The 21,358-nt window shown below is 46.8% G+C and overlaps 1 protein-coding gene across 1 annotated transcript in view; it reads left to right on the top strand.

Annotated features, from left to right (window-relative positions):
- Window positions 1–7,980: 7,980 nt before the first annotated feature.
- STK32B (serine/threonine kinase 32B) overlaps window positions 7,981–21,358 on the top strand; it is a gene marked incomplete at its 5' end in the record, with an annotated part of 114,460 nt that continues 101,082 nt past the window's right edge. Inside the window, one exon of the mRNA XM_039232111.1 lies at window positions 7,981–8,154. Coding sequence (XP_039088042.1) covers window positions 7,981–8,154 — 174 coding nt within the window. The remainder of the gene's footprint in view (window positions 8,155–21,358) is intronic.

The raw sequence follows: 21,358 nt of genomic DNA, 5'->3' as shown, positions 1-21,358 counted from the left end.
AGGTTTTGTAAGGTTTCCAATGTCTTCAGATCTTTTCTGTGTGATGTATGGGCGCGAGTGCAAGTACGGAGCTCCTTACTTCTCCGCCATCTTGCCCTCCTCCGCCTTCCTCTCATTAAATGGCACGGTGAGCGCTGGCTTGTGCATTCTGCTCGGCGCCGTGTTCGCTCGGACTGGGAAGGTCAGGGCTACCGTTCCGTGCTCATGGCTCGTCCAAGTGCACAGCACACGCTCTCCTCCACTGTTCCACGGTTTTCCTCTCTGTCTCCTCCATCAACCTTACTTTGTTAGCCACTGCAAAGCCTTGAGAATCATGCAGGCTACAAAGGAGATAAAATTAAATAGAATCATTAAGCTATAGGAACAGTGCTCTGCATTTACACAGATAGACACACCTTACGGTCTGCAAAGCTCTGATGCTTAGCGGCAGGTGGTAGGAAACGTGGGCTTGCCTTTCACCTTTGCGTGGTCCTAGGAGCTCTCCTGCCCCAAACTGCCTGGACCTGGGGAGCCACATGGTATTTGAGAGTGTCCTCTTGCTGTCATTTGGCCTGCAGGGGACAGATAGAAGCCAACCAGCAACACTGGCTTCTGGGAAGGAGACAGGACCGAATCAGCTTGAGGTGGAGAACAGTGGGGGCCAGGATGTATGACTGGCTGGAGCCCTTGTGTGGCTCGATTCAAATTTTTCAAAAAGGTTATTATTGTGAGTGTTATTAAAGACTTCTATGTATCCAGCACAGTTCAGGTTTGATAAGCTCCTTGTTATGTGTACAGTATGAGCTGACGGAAGGCCCAGCATCCCGTTATTGGATTTCTGAGCCTGAGAGGGTATTTTTAGCTCTTCTGTTACTGCAAGTTCAATCTCCGAGAATCACTGGCAGTGAGCATGTCGGCGAGCCCTCCTCTCTGTCTGCACCCCCTTGGAGATTGGATTGCCCAGGAAAGAGTCTGGGAGATGCTCAGCTCCTTGTCCCAGCAGGTGCCACAGAATAAGGACACAGGAGGTAGATGTCGAAGACACGTGGCTCATCCCGGTCACGAGGGCTTCCAGAAGACTAACCCAGAGGGCATCTCCCGGCTTGGCCCCTGTAGCCCAGGGACGATAAGTAGAGAAAGGCAGTGTTTTAAATGGCTGAGGGGCGTCATGGTGCGAGTGCACTAAAAACGGTGTATGACTGCCTGCTTTTTCCTTTCCACGCCTCCCCTGCCACCGGCAACGCATGGTTGTGATTGGCGGCCTCTTGGCACTAGGTATGAGCAAGATGAGCTGAAACAAGAGGAGGGGGCACTGGGTGGCTCAGTCGATTGAGCGTCCAACTTCGGCTCAGGTCTTGATCTCACGGTTCGTGGGTTTGAGCCCCCCATTAGGCTCTGTGCTGATAGCTCAGAGCCTGGAGCCTGTTTCGGATTCTGTGTCTCCCTCTCTCTCTGACCCTCCCCTGCTCATACTCTGTCTCCCTCTGTCTCTCTCAAAAATAAACAAACATTTAAGGGCACCTGGGTGGCTCAGTCGGTTAAGCATCTAACTTCGACTCAGGTCATGATCTCACGGTTCGTGGGTTCGAGCCTCGCGTTAGGCTCTGTCTGTGCTGACAGCCAGCCTTGAGTCTGGAGCCTGTTTCAGATCCTGTATCTCCCTCTCTCTCTGACCCTCCCCTGCCCACACTGTCTCTCTCTCTCTCTCAGAAATAAATAAAACATTAAAAACAAAAATAAAAAATAAATAAACATAAAAAAAAAAAAAGAAACAGGAGGAGCTGGGTCAGGTGCTCCAACTCGGATTTCCCCCCGGACACAGCATCTCTCTCATATGGGCTCGTGTGCCTTCTCACCATGGTTAACAGGGCTGACCTTCAGTGTGCAAGCTTCCCGAAGCCGGTTCTAGAGGACACGATGTGCTATTGAAGAAAGGGCCTCACCCAGACTGGGAAGAAGTCAGCAGCCTCTCTTGGCCTTGGCTTCCTCTGTTGGGAATATGAGGGACATAATGCCCGCCTTGCATGGTTAAATGGGAGAAGTGCTGAGGGATGATGGGAGGTCTGTGAAGAGCACCCTTCCCTCCCACCTGGTTGGGGACCACTCAAGAGACGCCACGGGGCCCGGCCACTTGGAAGTGAAAGTATCACCTTTGATGCAGACACAGTTGATTGAAGAACTTGGCTGTCATTCTGCATCCAAAGGGCTTGCCAGCACTTTGCTATGAAATGGAATCACCCTGAGGCTACGGGGACACCTCGCAAGCCCCCTCTCCATTGGCCAGGCCTCTGGCCATTATAAGGAGCAGACTGAGTGCAAGCCCTCTGCGGATAGATCCAGAAGCCTGGCGGGAACCCAGACGGGGCTGAGCTGAGCCCAATGGCAGCCGCTTTCCAACAGCTCATCGGACGGCTCACTTCTGCTCCCTGCATGGGAGTGAGGCTCATCAGATGGTTCAGTTCTGCCCTCTGCATGGGAGTGAGGCTCTGGAGGGAGGCTGGGAGAGTCACTCTCAGGCCAGTGTGAGATCTGGTCTCTGTGAGGAGAGAAGGCCAGAGCAAAGGAGGCTCTGATAAGCAATGGCAACAGCAACTTGCAGAGCCCAGCACCCAACAGAGATTTGTTTCCAGTCAGTTCTCCGCCTTCCCTCTCTCCCTTCCCCTGCCTTCCCCCTCGCCCCAGCCTCCTGTAGACGGAGGAACAGATTAACTTAACGTGCCGCACAGGCCACGGGTACTCCATTTGTTTGTGACCCATTCATTCCCGAGTGTATGATGCTCTGGGGAATGTGCTAAACACAGAGGGACAGTGTCAAACAAGCCTGGTCCCTGTGCACAGAGATGGCGGGTTGGTGGGGAGAAGAGACCAGGAGATGGAGGGTCCCTGGGCCACAAGGGAAGTGCTGCCCGAGCCCCAGGCAGGGATTCTAGATTCTGGAGATGAGTTGTGGTGGTCCAACTCCCAGCTCTTCCATTTCCTGGGAGATGTTCTATAACCTCCCCGAGCTTCAGTGTCCAGATCTGTCCAAAGCGGCTTCTACTAATACCTACCTCAAAGGGCTGTCAGGAGAATAAAATGAATTAGCACACATAAAGCACTTAGAACAGTGCCTGGCCCATGGTAAATGGCATATCCGTGCTATTATAGGGCACCAGGGACTAAAGGGAGTGACCTCCAGCTCCATCTTCCACGGTTAGGGAGGAGGGCTTCTAAGAACATGAGCATCAATCTAACCCAGGGTTTCTCAACTGTGGCACAGTGGACATTTGTGGCCCGGCCATTCTTTGCGTGGGGAGCCATCCTGTGCCTTGGAGCGTCCTTGGCCCCTACCCACTAGATGCCAGTAGCACCCCACCCCCAGGCGTGACAACCCAAAGCGTCCCCAGACATTGTTAAATGTCCCCAGGGGCGCATTGTCACCCTGGTTGGGAACCACTGCTCAGCACTGAGAAGAGAAGGGTGGACCAGAGCAGAGAGGTGATGGTAGGGGAGGTTATGAGTGGATGAACTGGTGGGGGTAGCAGGGACCATATGCAGCTCCTTGGGAATGTGGGAGTCCAAGGTCTGCGTCCAGGGTGAAAAATGGATCCGCAGCAGTGGGTTAATCCGGGGCACCTGTCATGGCACATGACATCAAATTCCAGCCCCCTTCTGATTACTGCAAACTCAGGTGAACTCATCAAGGGCGACCTCTTCCACTGACTCCCAGCTTCTGGCACAGAGCTGATGTGTGGGAGAAGCCTCCCGAGTATCTGTGGGTGCGTGGGCAATCTCACACGTGTGACGTGGTCCCCAAGGGCATGCACAAGGTGTCTCTTTGAGATTTATCTTTCAGTTAAGAAAGCTCTTCCATTTGTGTGACATCAGACCACCTTCTTCTCCCCACATATTACTGCTTTTACACACTCGGACTTTGATGCCTCCACTGTGTCTTGAACTTCATGCAAAAAAAAAAAAATCCCTGTTAAGCTTGTTACTCTGTGTAGAGGCACTTTATGTAGATGATCATTTGGCACATTACAAAGTGCCGTCTTTGTAAGAATCTAGGGGGAGAAATTTCCCTCTGGCTTCGTACCAGGAATAATCATGCTTTTCCTCAACAACTTGTTTTTTGTTTCCTCGTTGATCTTGGATCATAAGACTGATCGTGTTTTTCTGCTTGTCGGAAAGGTTAGACACACATTTATGGCCTGTTTGGGGTAAGCACAAAAGCTCTCTGACCATGCATTAGGGTATTTTTGCCTGTTTACAGTTTCTTGAATTCCTTTTTTATTCTTTGACTGATGTATGGCTTACTTATTTTTTTTTAATTTTTTAAATGTTTATTTATTTTTGGGGTGCCTGGGTGGCTCAGTCAGTTAAGCATCCAACTTTGGCTCAGGTCATGATCTCATGGTTCATGGTTTCGAGCCCCGCATCGGGCTCTGTGCTGACAGCTCAGAGCCTGGAACCTGCTTCAGATTCTGTGTCTCCTTTCTCTGCCCCTTCCCTGCTCACGTTGTTTCTCTCTCTCTCTCTCGGAAATAAATTTTTTAAAAATGTTAATTTTCAAAAGAGGGAGAGACAGAGTGTAAGCAGGGGAGGGGCAGAGAGAGAGGGAGACACAGATTCGAACCAGGCTCCAGGCTCTGAGCTGTCAGCACAGAGCCCAGTGCTGGGCTCTGTGGAACTCACAAACCACCAGATTATGACCTGGGCCAAAGTCGGACGCTTAACTGACCGAGCCACTCAGGCGCCCTAACTTTTAATTTTGTTAAATAATATGTAGTTTTCAAATAACCTTTAAAGCTTTTTAGGACAAGATTGGAAATTAATTAAAAAAATTTTTTTAAACCAGGCATAGGGTTCTGCATGCTGGTGCATTTCCATGTCCAGGCCAAAACTCATGCCTTCCAAACTCCTGAAATTCTTTGATGTTAGAAGGAGAACCTAACTGATTTCTCCCTGGCTCACTGTTACCACCATAAAGTGCAGGTCTCTCATTTGTGATCTCCATCATCTCCATGACAATGTGCAGCATTCTCACGAGAACATACTTATAGTTCCTGCCTAAGAGGAGGCAAAAGGAAGAATTGCACAGAGCTGCAGAATAGCAGCACAAAACTGCACAGATAAATGAAAGGTCATTTTCTGTTCTCTGATAATAACATTGAGTCTCCCTGGGGATGTAGAGTCTATGGTCCGGGGCAAAAAAAAAAAAAAAAAAAAATCTGCAGCAAGAGAAAGCCGCAACCTGAATTATTGCTTAAATTATTGTTCTCGACGCATTTTGGATTTTCTCTTAAAATTCATTCCGGTCTGCAAGTTTCTCTCCTAAAAATTCACGTTGCTCCTCCAAACAGTTCTGACGGAATATTGAGTGAGATACCCTTTGACAGTTTAGCTGTGAACAAGGGTACAGAACTCAACTGGTTATTAATGTAATGTTTCAATAGTCCTTCAACTATTCAAATACAAATTGGGCATCTGTAGGAGGCATTTATAACTAATTCTTATGGTTCCTTTTTGAGCATCTAAACCCTCCTCTCCAGTAGCAAATACATGGAAAGATGTACCAGATGACCCTTTCAGTTCCAAATGACAGAGAGACTGTGTTAAGTAGCTTAGGTCGGAAGGCACGTCATTGCCCGTGTAAGCATGAAGTTCAGGCTTCTGTCCGGGCTGGTGCCAGCATCTCCAACAAGGCTTCTGTCTGTGTTTAACACTCCCCCTGCTTGACCCTCTGCAGCTTCACACTGCAGATGGGTTGTACCCCCATTTGGGGCAAGAGGGTTTCACAGCGTCTAGCCTGGCAAACCCAGAGAGATTTTTCTTCCGTCTATCCCAGGGAGCACCCAGATGGGTCCTGATGAGCCAACACCAGCAGCCAGGGGACACGGGTATAGACCTCCTAGTCACCCCGGGTCATTGATCGGCTCATCTCTTTGTCGAAAGGGAGGAGCAGGAATCATCGGACAGCACCAACAGGAGCACCTTAAGTAAGAGGGAGAATCCCCAGTGAATCAGAAGTGTGGGAATGGAAGGCATTTCAAGACCAGACTTTGCACAAACTAGCAATGCTTCTCATAAACCCCTCTTGAATATAGACAAAAAGCCCCACTTCATCATACAAGTCCGGTATTACCAGGATGCCAAATCTGGGTCAGGGCAGGCAGGTAGGAAAATGGGAGGTAGTGTCATTTGGAACACTCCACGCAAATTCGTAAGTGAGGTATTGGCAACTTGAACCCAGGAAATACACCGAGGTTAGGGAGCACAGTGTGGGCATCACAGCACCACCTACTGGTGCTTAGTTGTCAATGCACCGGGGAGAGACCATTCCACGGTTCTGTACAGAATGTGAAAACATTTTACAGGGATGAGATTCGCCTTTAGCGTTTTTAACACCATTCTGAGGTTCTGTATGTCGGCTCTTCGGTCGCTTCCAATGCATTTTGTAAAAACGAATTGAGTAACGTGTCATGCTCTATGGCTGAAACAAACAAACTTAACAAACCCCCAAATGTAGTGGCTTAAAACACAGCTACTTTATTACCTCACGTTCTGGGAGTCGGCTGTGTCCCCTGGGCAGTGTTTCTGCACCGCGTGATGCCATCCAGGCCCGCGGGGGCTCCCAGTGTCCGAGGTAGCTCACTGCCAAGGCTGCCGGTCGCTCAGCCAGGGCTGTGGGCTGGAGCTCCCGTGTTTTCCTTCTCGTGGCCTCTCCATGGGGCTGGGGCTCTGGCTGGGGCCTGGGAGGAAGTCCCGGACCCCCTAAGGCTTGGACAAGGACTTGCCGAACATCACTGCATTCAGTGGGTGCAGACCCCAGCTCCGTGGGGGGAGTGGCGCATGCTGGGAGGGAATCGAGGGACGTTGGGGAGGGGGATGCAGCATTGGAGACTACCTACCTCAAGTCCCGAAAACGCCTAATTAAAGCAGGTACTAAAGACAAAGTAATGTATACACTGGAATATTGCTCAGCTGTAAAAAAAAAAAAAAATTGAAGTTTTGGCATTTGCAACCACATGGATGGATCTAGAGAGTATAATGCTAAGTGAGATTAGTCAGTCAGAGAAAGACAAATACCATATGATTTCACTCCTGTGTGGAATTTAAGAAACAAAACAAATGAGCAAAGGGAGAAAAAAAGAGGGAGACAGACAAACTAAGAAACAGACTCTTTTTATAATTCTTTTTATTTCTGAGAGGGAGAGACAGCGTGAGCAGGGGAGGGTCAGAGAGAGAGGGAGACACAGAATCTGAAGCAGGCTCCAGGCTCTGAGCTGTCAGCACAGAGCCCGATGTGGGGCTCGAACCCACCAACCGTGGGGTCATGACCTGAGCCAAAGCCGGACGCTCAACCGACTGAGCCACACTAGGCGCCCCAACAGACTCTTAACTATAGAGAATGTACTTATGGTCACGAGAGAGCAGGTGGGCGGGGGGATGGGTGAAAGAGGTGATGGGGATTAAGGAGGGCACTTGTTGTGATGAGTACGTGGGGTATGAAGTGTTGAATCACTAGATTGTACACCTGAAACTAACATTACACTGTGTAGTAATCAACTGGAATTTAAATTAAAATGTAAAAAAAATATTTTATTTTTGAGGTTTATTTATTTTGAGAGAGAGACAGAGACAGAGCACGAGCAGGGAAGGGGCAGAGAGAGGGGGAGACACAGAATCCGAAGCAGCTCCAGGCTCTGAGCTGTCAGCACAGAGCCCGACGCGGGGCTCGAACCCACGAACCGTGAGATCATGACCTGAGCCGAAGTTGAGCCCCCCGGGCGCCCCTAACAAATTTTTAAGAATGAAAACAAAGTCTCAGGTTGACGTCCGGCGTTGGTTAAAACGCCGCTTGCCTGCGAGAGCCCGCCGAGAGCGCACTGTGATTTCGGTGATGCCCGGCGCCTCTCTCTGAGCTTCAAGTTGCCCTTCTGTGAAACGGGGGCATCGGTCCGCAGGATGTTGGAGCACCCCCGCCCCCCCTAACCTGCTGTGTCCCCCCTGCACCCGCAGGTACTCCTTCCAGGACGAGGAGGACATGTTCATGGTGGTGGACCTGCTCCTGGGCGGGGACCTGCGCTACCACCTGCAGCAGAACGTCCACTTCACCGAGGGGGCGGTGAAGCTGTACATCTGCGAGCTGGCCCTGGCCCTGGAGTATCTGCAGAGGTTCCACATCATCCACAGGTGACGGGGCTGCTGGCGGGGCGCTGGGGACGTGGCCCATGGGGCGCTGGGGACGCGGGGCGGCCGGGCGGGGCGTTTCCTCACCGACGTCTGTCGGAAGTGACAGCACCCGGCGCTCACAGACATCAGAACAGCCTCTTACGGCTCTTACATCTGCAGGCCCACCCCCCTGTCACCTGCATCCGAGGTGGACCACCCCTCCCCCCCCCCCCCCCCCCCCCCGGTGGAGGGCTTTGCTTCTCTGTTCCGCTGTGACTTCGGGAGGCTGGACCGTTCTGGGCCCCCTGCCCCTTCTCAGGTTAGAAGGGTCACATGGCATCAGCTGGGAGTGTGAGGGAATCTGCTCTCTGCCTTTCCGTCCGTGAAGTCAGGGCTGTGCTCACGGAGGAGTGAAGGACTTCTTTCTCCCGGGCAAGCCTCGGTGCCAGCCCTGGGCTTTGGTTACAAGCTCTGGGTTCCTCTGCCTCCTCGGGGCCCTGGCTTCCCCTGCCTGTCACAGCTCTGCCCCTTCGAGCAGGCCGGCAAAGCAAGTTTGTCTGCAGAGCCAGGTGGCCAGTGAGAGGCTTCCAGAAGTGATGGAACGAAGTCGTCTCGCTCTTCCCAGAGGAGGAGGTCGGCGTGAGCGGTTCCAGATTGGTTCGCCTTGAGTTGGCACTGTCCCTCGCTGCTCTTCTAACTTATGCAGTTTTGGATGACATGGTAAAGAAAGACTTGACCTTCTAGGTAAAGATGGTAGATTAAGCATGCATACATGTACACACACACACACACACACACACACTACAGCTTGTTCTTCCTGAAACCCCAGTAAAACGACAGCAAGAATAACGCGATAAATGACAAACTCACAAAGATGGAGAAGACTAAAGAGGAGACTACAGAAAAAATACCGGGGGGGGGGGGTGATCCGAAAGAAGATGGGGAGTGGTGAAGATTAGTGTCCAAGAACGTAAATTCCAGGTTGTCACTGGGGAGAGCCGACGCTGATGGACGCTGAAGAGCGCCCCCTCGGCACGGGGATTGGCAGTCATCAGCATATATGGAAGGAAGAAGGGAGGCTACAGTAAGATGAGTTTGAAAGCCTTTTAGGAATTACTGAGAACCCAGAGCTGCTTGCCCGTTGTGAAGAACTCGATGGCTGAGTCATAACTTCGCCCCAGCAGAAGAATAATGTTTGCTCCCTAAAGATGGAAAACCTAGTGAGATTCTGCACTGAAGGACACCTAGCTTACTTGAGTTAGGACATTATATTGAGTTAGGACATTGTATTGGGGCACCTGGACGGCTCAGGTGGCTGAGCGTCTGGCTCTTGGTTTCAGCTCAGGTCATGATCTCACCCTTGGTGAGTTCAAGCCCTGTGTCAGGCTGTAAGCTTGACAACGTAGAGCCTGCTTGGGATTTTGCATCTCCCTCTCTCCGACCACCTCCCCCCACTTGTGCGCTCGCTCCCTCATTCTCTATCTCTCTCAAAATAAATAAACTTAAAAGGGAAAGAGTATTCCAACCAGAAGCTAAAGTACACAACTTCTACCCATTCCAGCTGGGCTCCAAGAGTGACCTGTTCAGACCTTCCTCCAGGCAGGAAACTGATTTCAGTGGGGGTGACCCAATAGCAAAGAGACCCAGCTTCACAACTTCCCCACCACCACTTCACATGGAGTTCACAGCCAACAAGCCCCACTCATTTAAGTAACCAATGGTCATCAGACACCCATGGAAATCTTCTGGCACAAACCGTGAGATCCAAAGAATGGATTTTTCAAGTGGAAAGAGGAAAAACAAATCTTGGAAGAGACAGACACCACTAAAATGAAGGAATAAATCAGGAAGGAGGAAGAAATGGAAAATGTGGGGCTCTGGCAGGGAAGAGAGGCCTAGACAGCCTCTAGGATGGTGATAAACGGAGGTCCAGGATGTTAGCTATGTCTACAGAGTAGGCCCTGACCAGTGCTGACTGGAGTGGATCAGAAGACCCTGGGACAGACTTCTCCAGGAAGCACGGGCTGGTGGGATTCCTGACGCATCTGAATGCCTTGAGTGGAAGTTATTTAGCTGTTGAAGGATCTGAAGTTGAATAAATGGGAAGTTTTGGGACAAAATCAATCAATAAAAGACTTATTAATTGCAGGGAGTGGAAGCATCATACAGGATATTGCGTGTGTGTAGTACAGCTTACATTGTGAACTGGCTCCATACAATCATAATCACTGCAGCCCTCAAGATCAGCCTAACCAGAAATACAACGCTCCACTGGGGGATGGCAGGATGGGGAGATGAGTGTCGGGGCTCCTGGGGGGGCAGCTATGGGGAGGAAAGAGTGGGAGTCTTCCTCTTCCACAGTGGGAGGCCAACAGATGGAGCCTGAGATGCAAAAGTTATCAATTACTTTAGAGAGAAGGAGCCACGTCTACCTAAATTGTCACCTGGATCAGACGGATGGATGAGTGGATGGATGGAGAGGGAGAGGTTGTTTCTGGATTACAGCACTTGCAAGACCATCGATTCCTTGGATTATTTGCATGTATAATTTTGATACAAATAACTAATACCACACCATGAACGAGAGCAACCAGAAGGAGGAAGAGGAGGAGGCAGTTGTAGTAGTAATAGTAGTAGTAGTATAGAGCAGTAAAGGGATTGTTCAGTGCAATGCAGAGTGTTCACTGAAGGCCCATTGTTCATTCATGCAGTCATCCACCAGCCTTTACACGCAGCAACTCTGGCTCCAGGCTCTGTGTTTGTAAGCACTGTGCTATATTTGTCAAGGAAGGTCACCCCATGCCGGAGTCGCCTCTGTGGGCGGGCTAGGCTTCTTTGAAGGTGCTCAAAGGACCACATTCTTTACCAATCTGCTTTACAAATGTCGTTCGTGAATTATCACAGCCGTTGCTGCACACGTGTGATCCACTGGCCTCGTTTGCCGCAGACACGGAGTCGTGTGGACATTGTTGAGATGGATGCCAACTTCCCAGAGCAGAGCCCAAGACAGGCAGAAGTTGGAACTGATGCATGAGAGCATGATGGTTCGAACCAGGTTTTCATTTCAGCCAGTGTTTTTAAGTCACTGTACGTCAGGTCATCTGTCCTCAGATTCCAGATCTACCCTGGAGAAAAGGAGCTAGCCAATAATGTAGAGACACGTGTAAAAATCTGCCAAGTGGAATCACCTTGTCATCTCTAAAATGGTAGTCTTGGCAGAGATTTGAGTCTGCTTTTTCCCCTCCGATATCGTGCAATAAATCCCTTTATCAGTATGCCTTCAGACTTGAAATTGTGTGCTGTACACACTGTGCATAGGGATATATGATAATGCTGTACAATGTGTTGTGTTAATTCAACAGATGAGTGTATGAATCTCCCACTCCATGTGCTAGACACTCCAGTTGTAGTATGTTTTTAAGTAAGCTCCCCGCCAGAGTCAGCCAGGCACCCGTGATGCCATATTTTGTATAGACAAATGAATGTTGCTTTCTTGAAAGTTGCCAACCTTGAAAGTTATAGAATCATCCTACCAATGCAGGCCTGGGTTGGATCATCAAAAACTTGTATCTTCCATATTGGTGGCCTTGGGCAAGTTACTTAAATCCAATGCTTAACTTATTTGGACCTCACTTTTCAAATCTGTAAAACAGACCTGATGGTGCCTACTTCATTGGGCTGTTGTGTAAATTCCAATGAGAAAGAGGTCAAAAAGGATTTAGCTGTGCCTGGTATTTTTTAGCAGCTTCATTATCTTTCCTTCATCTGGAGAACTGACTTTGAAACCTGGTGTTTACTCTTTTTTTGTATACTCAGTGGTGACAAATCCTCTTTGAGGGTGGTGTTACAGAGCTATAGAAAGCACAAGGTATTTCAGAGTATACCTCTTGAGTTTGAAGGTATCCAAGTAGGGGAATATCATCAAGTGTCCTCTGTATTGAAGAGCCTCTTATGGTTTGCCTCCCTCTCTCTCTGTTTGTAACTATCTTTCCCCTTCCTTCCCCCATGGTCTTCTGTTAAGTTTCTCAAGATCTTCATTTGAGTGAAAACGTATGGTATCTGTCCTTCTCTGACTTACTTCACTCAGCATAATACCTTCCAGTTCCATCCACATTGCTGCAAATGGTATGATTTCATTCTTTCACATTGCCAAGTAGTATTCCATTGTATATATAAACCACATCTTTATCCATCCATCAATGGACATTTAGGCTCTTTTCATGATTTGGCTATTGTTGGAAGTCCTGCTACGAACATTGGGGAACATGTGCCCCTATGAATCAGCACTCCCGTATCCCTTGGATAAATTCCTAGCAGTGCTATTGCTGGGTCCTAGAGGAGTTCTATTGTTAATGTTTTGAGGAACCTCCATACTGTTTTCCGGAGTGACTGCACCAGTTTGCATTCCCACCCACAGTGCAAGAGGGTTCCCATTTCTCTACATCCTCACCAGCATCTGTCATTTCCTTATTTGTTCATTTTAGCCATTCTGACCAGTGTGGGGTGGTAAATAAACTTTTAACAAATAAAATGGGCTGGGTATTGTGGCCAGCATTTTGCAGAGAGATTGGGTGATTTGGCCCCTGGCTCCCAACTCAAGATCGTGGAACCAGGATTCAAACCAAGACACTCTGACCCCAGATCCCATGCCAGTCCACCTGTTGTTCAAATTGCACTGAACTGCTTACAAAGCGCTGATACGAATGAGTGTTTGTGCATGTATAAGCATTAACATAAGCACATGTGGATCTTACGACTTCTTACAGATGCCCCCAAGGCAGACTCTGTTCCATCGGTGTGTGAAGCTTCTGGTGGTTAAGCTCCTAGCCCCAAGTCACATCGTTAAAAAGCAGCGGGATTGCAATTATAAGTTGGGATATGGCTTGTAGTCAAAGTCTCTCTCCATCACACCTTGCCGCCTTCCCAGATGCAAAAGGCAAGCTGAGGTTATGTCCTGACCAACTGATGTCCTGTCCAGGTAACCCCTAGACAGAGCCAGAGTAAGGACTAGACCCTCACTTCCTCAGAGGGTGTCCCCAGCTGCCTTTTTATCTAGACAGATAGGAGTTCCTATCTCATTCTCTACCCTGTTAAGCATTGTCCACTTCTTTTCTGGGATGCAATCCCAGTTGGGTGACTGAGTCGTGTATCATGTTTCTAGGTAGCCAGAGATTAAACCTGCCTGTCTGCCCACCCCCTGGGGGCGGGCATCTTTTCTACCTTGTTCATCTTTGTATTTTCAACACCTGACACATTGCCCAGCATGATCATTTACTGAGTCAACGAAGTAATGAAGAAGGGAAGACAGACTTTCTTGAAATTACTCACAAATACAAGTTCACATTTGATGAGTCAATATCCATTTCTTGTTCTGCTTCCTGTAACTTTTCTGCCCATGCGCCCCTTAACGTCTGAGACGCTAGCATCCGAAAGGTCAGCTAAAGCCCAAAGTCGTGTGCCACAGACATGAAGCTCCTTTGAAGTCTCATGTTTGATGGTAAAAATGTCTTGATATTGTTCTGTCTTCTCCATTATGTAGTCGTGATTCTTTTGATATATACTTTAACTTTCATAAAAAAAAAAAAAAAAGAAGAAGAGGAAGAAGAAGGAATGAATAGTCCCTGTGGTCTTCTTAGAGTCTCTTGGACCATGGTCGATGCTGTTGCGTTCCGTCCATCCGCTGGGGGACAGTGAGCTGATTTGAAGGGAACTCGTGGCTCAGGTGAGGGTCAGGTCACTAGGAAGGCTCTTCTCTTCTTGCTGTTTTAGATCCACTTCCATCACATGAATGTGAACCTGTGAAGGGCAACCACGTGATCACTGTTTTGAACTGAGCCGTGGTCTAAATGCTCATCATAGTGGGTTTGGGCAACATTTTCAAGCTCCTTTTGGAGAAAATTTCTCCAGTGGGGTGACTAATGTCAGATTTTCGTCTGTATGCCTGAAACCCCCAGGATGGTGTCTTTCCCTCCCTTAGGAAGCTCTCTGGAAGAAGTGTGGCTGGCCTGGACTGCAGGTTCCTGTGCTTTTGGCCCTGATTTTGCCTCATGTGTAATTGAACGCAGTGATGGCTCACCTCATCAGGCCCACAGTTGTCCTTCCTCCCAGGACAGGGGACCCCTCAGATGCTGGAGAAACCCTCCGGCCTTGCTGGAGTTGGGGGCTGAACGGACCCAGTCTTAACAAAATATCTGCTCACTGTCAGATTTTTGCAAGGAGTAATTTTTTTGTAATGTTTTTACTTTGGGAAAAACCTTTTTATCTCTAGGACCAATAATAGTTTAATCCTGAAACACCAGCAAGCTTCTTTCTTTCAACTAGCATTATCAACCCTTTTCACTACAAACTGCCTAAAAGTATACAAATACTGATTTTTATAAAATGTATCATTTTTGTCACTTCATTGAATCCAGTGAGCAAATAAAGAAGGGAATCCTTTTTTTCAATTTTTATTTATTTGTTTTTGGTGTGGAGCATAGGGTTAAACCTAGATCTTATTTTTTTAACAAATAATATGTGTATGTTATAAACTTCAGAAGATTCAAAAGAATGTGAGTGACAGATAAGGTGTGGTAGGGTCCTCTCCCTAAGGAAAGAAAACAACATCTTAAGGCAACCTTGCTATTCGAGTACGTGACAACATCCCTCACAACCTTGTAACATGAGACCACTTTAATCAGACCGTATGTTTGTGTGTTACCATATATGGGAGACAAAGAAGTAAAAAATATATAAGAAACCACTCCATGTGGTGTCCGGCGCTCAGTTCTTTGGGTACGAACCCAACTGAGCAATGCCGGCTGGAGTTAAGGTGCTTCCTGGAAAGAAAAGCCTCGGTGTCATGATTCTGTACAAGAATTCTGCTACAAAGGGACAATTCTCCCAATAGTGTGAGCATTTTCACTGACTTAAAGCACGTACCTTGGGGCACCTGGGTGGCTCAGGTAAGCATTCGATTCTTGGTTTCGGCTCAGGTCATGATCTCACGGTTCATGAGTTCAAGCCGCACATTGGGCTCTGCGCTGACAATGCAGAGCCTGCTTGGGTTTCCCTGTCTCCCTCTCTCTCTATCTCTGCCCCTTCCCAGCTCTCTCTCCTTCAAAATAAAGAAAGAAGCCCTTAAAAAATATAAAGCACGTGCCTCAAATTTCCTCTTTAAGTTCACTGTTCTTGTTCAGCATGGACAATTTTATTTTAAAAATGTTAACATGTAAAAAGGCACACACCCATGAGATTTTTGACATTTTGTGTCTTTGGGTAGGAATAAGGTAAGAGGGTGCATTCTTCCCAAGGCGGGGTTTGGAACTGAGCCTTATTCATATTTATGTGCAGTTAGCATTTGAGTGGAGGGCAGTCCCTGTATTTAGAACATGTAACTGGAAGTTACAGAACAAAAATCAACATGCTTGTAGGATGCTTCCCCCATGATGGCCACTTCGCATGTGCCCAGCTCTGTTGTAAGTGCTTTGCCGGTATGACCACACCTAATCTCAAAAGCAGCCAATGAAGTGGGTCCCATTACCAGAGCCTTAAGCAGGCGAGACCATGGGGCTCGTGGAGAAAAGTAACTTCACCCAGGAGCAAACAGTGGGTATCCCCCCATCACCATGCTCTCACCCAAAGTCCAGTTCTCCACTCATATTTACACATAAAATCTGTCCACCCAAGCTTTCATGAAGGAAACGTCATGTGACTAACTGATGGAAAAGCCAAACTCTTTGGCTTCTGGTTGCACGTGCAAATAAAACTTATTTGAAGTGACACTATCCAACCTCTTCCTCCTTGAAGTTCTTGGCATTCCCTGGTGAGTTGCTTATTTTCGTGTGCATACGGCACCAACGTCCAGTGGGCTGCATGAATTGAGAGTATTTGTGTCCTTAGTTTGCAATGCTAGTGTGTTTATGGTTAAAAGAAATTTTTGTTTTTGGTAAATAGACTCACCATCTTACATTTACACCTTCTGAATTCTATAAAGGGAAACTGAGAGTTTGTGAGAATTGCCTATGTGCCTCTCCCAGGAAACTGCTAGCAAAATGAGGCTGGGATGATGTATTTCATTGGCCAATCCCAGTGAATTGGGAAATCAAATTTATCCAAGCGGTAGGAATAGAGATTGTGCCAAGTGTGGAAATATGGCTGGGTTGCTAATCCCATGTCCTCCTTTGACAAAGGCTTGTCCCTTGTGTCATGGCAATGTAGGTGAAAGACGGGAAGAGCCAAGATTTTCCTAGCCAGTGACTTTAGTTGGGTTGTGGGCAGTAGACTGCCCTCCCTGGATCCCAATCTGGGTCTTATCTGATGACCAGTGGAATTTGTAAACAAACCAAGCTTCTGACCTAAGCTCGCTAAGTGGTGAGACATGGGAAAAGTGATTGTGAGGAGGAGAAGCCCAGACTCTGCACCTGACCATAGGGGAGGGTTCAAGGGCGCCCAGTGTGTAGGCAGAGTCGTGGCCCACCACTCACTGCTGTGAAGGCTGGTGTTGAGAGGTCTCGTGTTGTATGCCTGATACAGATGACCTTGAGCAAGTCCATTACTTCTCTGATTTGAGGTTGTCTCTTTCTTTTTATTTAAAAAAAATTGTAATGTGTATTTTTGAAAGAGAGAGACACAGTGCAAGTAGAAGAGGGGCAGAGAGAGAGGGAGACACAAAAGCTGAAGAAAGTTCCAGGCTCTGAGCTGTCAGCGCAGAGCTCGACACGGGGCTGGAACTCACAAACCATGAGATCATGACCTGAGCCGAAGTCGGACGCTCAACAAGCTGAGCCCCCCAGGCGCCCCAGAGCTTGTCTCTTGATTAACAAGAGGGGTGACCTTCTCCCGCAGGGCTGCCGGGGGATTGAAGGATGTGGTGGGGCTCACCTTAAACCCAAGAGGATCTCATCTCGAGTTATTGCTGAATAAGGTCACATTCACAGGTGCCAGGGCTGGGGCTTGGATATACCTTTCAGGGGGGCACAGTGTAACCCAGTGCAGTCACATTCCAGCTCCAGGCTGCTCCTGTGTGAAGACACCACCCTTCTCTGGGTGACTTCCCCTTGGGGCATCCACAGGAGCTCTGTTCATACTTCAGTGAGGATTTTTCTCAGGCTAATTATTGTGTACAGGACACCTGGTCCATAAGATGCTTTCAGAACTACCTCTTTCCTGGCTACCTAATATAGGTCCTGGCACATAGTAGGTATTTATAAATGTTTATACCTTAAATGAGAGCGTGAGGCCCAAGGAACTGAAAGAAATGTGTCCTGGAGTTGGCTCTTCCCACCCTGGCAGGCTTTGAAGTAAATCACATGTCGGGTTTACATTCATTGAGTTAGTAAGTACAGCAAAACCTTGGATTGCAAGTAACCTGTTTGGCGAGTGTTCCGCAAGATGAGCAAACGCTTCTAATCGATTTTAACTTGATAAACGAGCGATGTCTGGCAATACGAGTAGTACGTGATGCCAAACATCACATGATCACAACTGAGCCAATGGTTTTCTCTCTCTTTCCCTTGCTGCGGAATCATGGGTGATCGACTCCCATGCTCGGATGCTCCATCTCAGGCCATGGTGTTTGGCAGAAATCGGTGATTTTTCAGAACCCAGAAGGTGCCCACAACTGGAACTAGTGTATTTTTTGTCACTTCAAAGCACCTATGAACTGTCCTTTGCTTTTCCATACAAAAGTGAGCTTAGGAAGGCTTTGCTTCATTCTAGGTCAGGCTGCCTGCAGATATAGACCTTTTCCTTTGCTGTCTTATTGCCAGTTATGTTCACTACAGTACATGACAAGAGTTTATTAATACTGTACTCTAGTCAGTATCCGTGCTAGCGTATACAGTGGTCCCCATGCAGAAGAAGATTCCACTGAACCAATAGATGGCAGTGATTCCGTTAGTGATCATGAAAGTTGTCCTACACAATAACGCTCCCCTCTCTTGTGTCTCTCACATGAAGTTTTTCAAAGGTAACTTAAGGTCAGTTTATTTTTCTTTATGTTTTGTATTTTCTTTATTATTTTGTATCCTATTACAGCATTGTAATCATTTCTATATGAATACTTTTGGGTTGTGGGACGAATCATCTGAGTTTCCATTATTTCATATGGGTAAATTCGCTTTGGTATACAAGTGCTTTGGTTACAAGCATGTTTGCTTGCAATTGCAGATTATGCTCGCAAACCAAGGTTTTGCTGTATTTAATTGACACCTATAGTGTGTGTGGGACACAATAGAAACCCTGATACTTAAGTATGTCGTCCCTTTCTTCAGAACCCAAATGCTTCATAATTATGCACTGAGCTCCTACTGTGCGCCTGCCCCTCGGTTCACAGTGGGTTAGGGTAGAGAATGACCATCTCAGCTAGTGTGGGAAGGGCTCGGTGAGAGCCACGTTCCAAGCAATTCAGATCACAGAGGAGCCAGGAAAAAACTTTGTTCCTAAGGATCAGCCAGGCTTTTGGTGGAAGGGGGTATTTCCCAAGACAAAGCATTCTAGAAAAATGTTCTCTGGGAAGTCTGAATCTATATTTGCTGGTGGCAAAAACTGTTACAGCCCTTTTGGAAAGATCTTTGAGAGTAAGAATCAAGCACTTTTTGAATATTCATACACTTCAACTGACTGATTTCACTTCTTGGAATGTATGGTAAGGCTCCAGTCTGGCCTGCATACAAGACTCGAAGTGTGAGGATATTTAGTACAGCACTGCTTATGATAATTGATCGTTCTAAAATAACCCAAAGGAAAGAAATTGTAAATGGCATGCCTCCCCTTTGGAGACTTGAGATGGTGGTGCATTCATATGTATAACCCTAACTATGAAAACCCGTCAGTACTGGGGTGTGGGGGTGGCTCAGCCAGTAAGTGTTTGACTCGTGATCTCAGCTCAGGTTTTGATCTCAGGGTCGTGAGTTCGAGCCCCGTGTTGGGCTCCACGCTGGGCATGAAGCATACTTTAAAAAGAAAAGAAAAGAAAATGAAGCAATATTAAAGGGAGCTATGGTTATGATCTTGAGAGAAAATTACAGCTTATGAAATTGCATAACACTGTTACAAACAGAAAAAGATTTCCCCTTGTGCTGGCATGGAAGGGAGATTTCATGAAATCCCTTTCCTTCTTTTCTGCATTTTGAAATTTTCTATAATGGGCATGCCATCCTTTTAATGAAGAAAATCAAGACATAAGTAACTTTCTCGCCTTTAGGAAGGTGTTTCTCAAACATGAACTTTATTTTTTGTTAGTTGTATTTTTATAGCAGCAATATTTTATTTATGTATACATAAATAATATGTGAATTCAAATATAGTGTATCTTTTCTACAGAATTTAATGTACTTTTAATGCTGATTAAAATTATGTTTCATATATATCTATTTCTAGTTCTTTGTTGAAAACTACATAATTGGGGGGAGGGAGTATCTTGGAAGGAAAGAAAATGCATTTGATAAAAATTCAGGGCTACAGAAATCACTTTAACGTCATCCTAAATTTGAGTCCTTATGCTTGGACTCAGCTCTTTCCCGTGTCATGTCTCTCCAACATGAGTGTTAGATTGGACTACCCAGGTTGGAGTCCTGACACCACCACTGATACCAGCTGTAAGAGCTCAGAAAAATTCATCTCATCAGGCCTTATTTTTGTCATCTTCAAAATGGGCTTACGTGGAAATGGAATGAATGATCCGTATAGAACTCCTGACACAATGCCTGCCTAGCATGCTCCAAGCTCTCGGTGAGATCCATAATAAAACAATAATGATCAATCAGCCTACAATAAAACCGATAGGACCTATTCTTGTAGGTCTAAATATCCTCCCAACCCTTCCCCGCTACCGCTGCACCGAGAATAACTCGCAGTTCTCATCAGATCCAAGAGGGACCACATCAGCTGTACCTCTTCATTACTGTGGTACTGGGGTCATAGCAACTGGAAAGAAATCTTCAGATGGAAAAACATGGATGACAGGCAGAAGTGTCGTTTAGGATGGAAATTCAATTCAATTTCAGGAGTGACTTCGTTATTTCCGGGCACGGAGTTTGGTTTCTCTTCTGTCACAGGCCAGCATTGTGAGAATTTATGGCTTCTTGATAATATAAAAGTGATGTACAGGAGAATCCAATTTATCCCTTAAAGGGACTCTTCCATCTCTGGGTGTAAATTGCTCCTGCAGTTGGGCAGAGAGTGTTTATGTTAGATAATAAATTTTTGAAATAAGGACCTGGGTTTCAACTTAACGTCAGAGAAACTGGAATGAAATCTGGGAGCAGAATATGAAAGCAGAAAGCAAACCTCCAAATGGATCCAATAAATTAGAGGCTGTTTTACAGAAGAAGTTCAAAACCAAGACAGTGAATGTGGTGTCAGGAAATTGGGTCAGCATTTTTGGAAATGTCAGCACGCAGCAAAACACTAAGATTTCTGAAGCTTTGTGCCCATACTGTTCCCCTCAGCTTTGAATCCCTTCCCCAACTGGCATCCTTCACTCATTCATTAGTCAATAAACAATACCAGAGGAAGGTCAGAGCTTGGATATTAAGGACACAGAGACATTAAGACAACAAAACTACTCTCAAGAAGCCTCAGTCCTATGGGAGGAGCACATTGATTATTAGTAATAATAGTTAGCATGTTTCGGACCTAACCACCGTGTGCCAGGATATATGTATGTATACAACATATACATGTATGTACAATACACGTATATACACATATACATACATATATACACACACAGTTGCCAGTGTGTGTATCTTATTACAATTCAGTGTAGTCCCTCTCCTCTTTTACACATGAGAAAAAGACGGGTGGGAAGGTTATGAATCATAAGAGGGATAGATGGGGACACAATACAATAGTTCTGACAAGTGAGAGATCACGTATGCTTTATGCTTTCCTTGGGCTTAGGGAGGAAATGGGCTTTGAAATCTGCATAGCATTTTAACAATAGGGACAGATGGTGGAGAGGTGGAGATGGTGGAGGACATAACACAGAAAAGGGGTTAGCTTACTTCAAGTCTTTTTGTGCAGGACTTTGAATGCAAAATTATTAAGTGTGGGCTCTATCTTGTGACAGTTGCCACAATGATTGTTAAAATAATTCCTTAATGTCATATACAGGGGTCGGGATAAGGAAATAAAAGAGGAAGGTGGTGCAGATTTTCCATATTTGCAGTAAATATATATGGAAAGTGTGGTGGTACCTACTGTGGCTCTGTGCATTACTCCCATGTGCTGAACCTGACAA

This window comes from Hyaena hyaena, unplaced genomic scaffold, assembly GCF_003009895.1.
Source record: "Hyaena hyaena isolate Hyena2069 unplaced genomic scaffold, ASM300989v1 scaffold_63, whole genome shotgun sequence".
NCBI classification, from domain to species: Eukaryota; Metazoa; Chordata; class Mammalia; order Carnivora; family Hyaenidae; genus Hyaena; species Hyaena hyaena.
The sequence above is the reverse complement of the archived record's forward strand: the minus strand, read 5'-3'. Positions and strand labels throughout refer to the sequence as shown.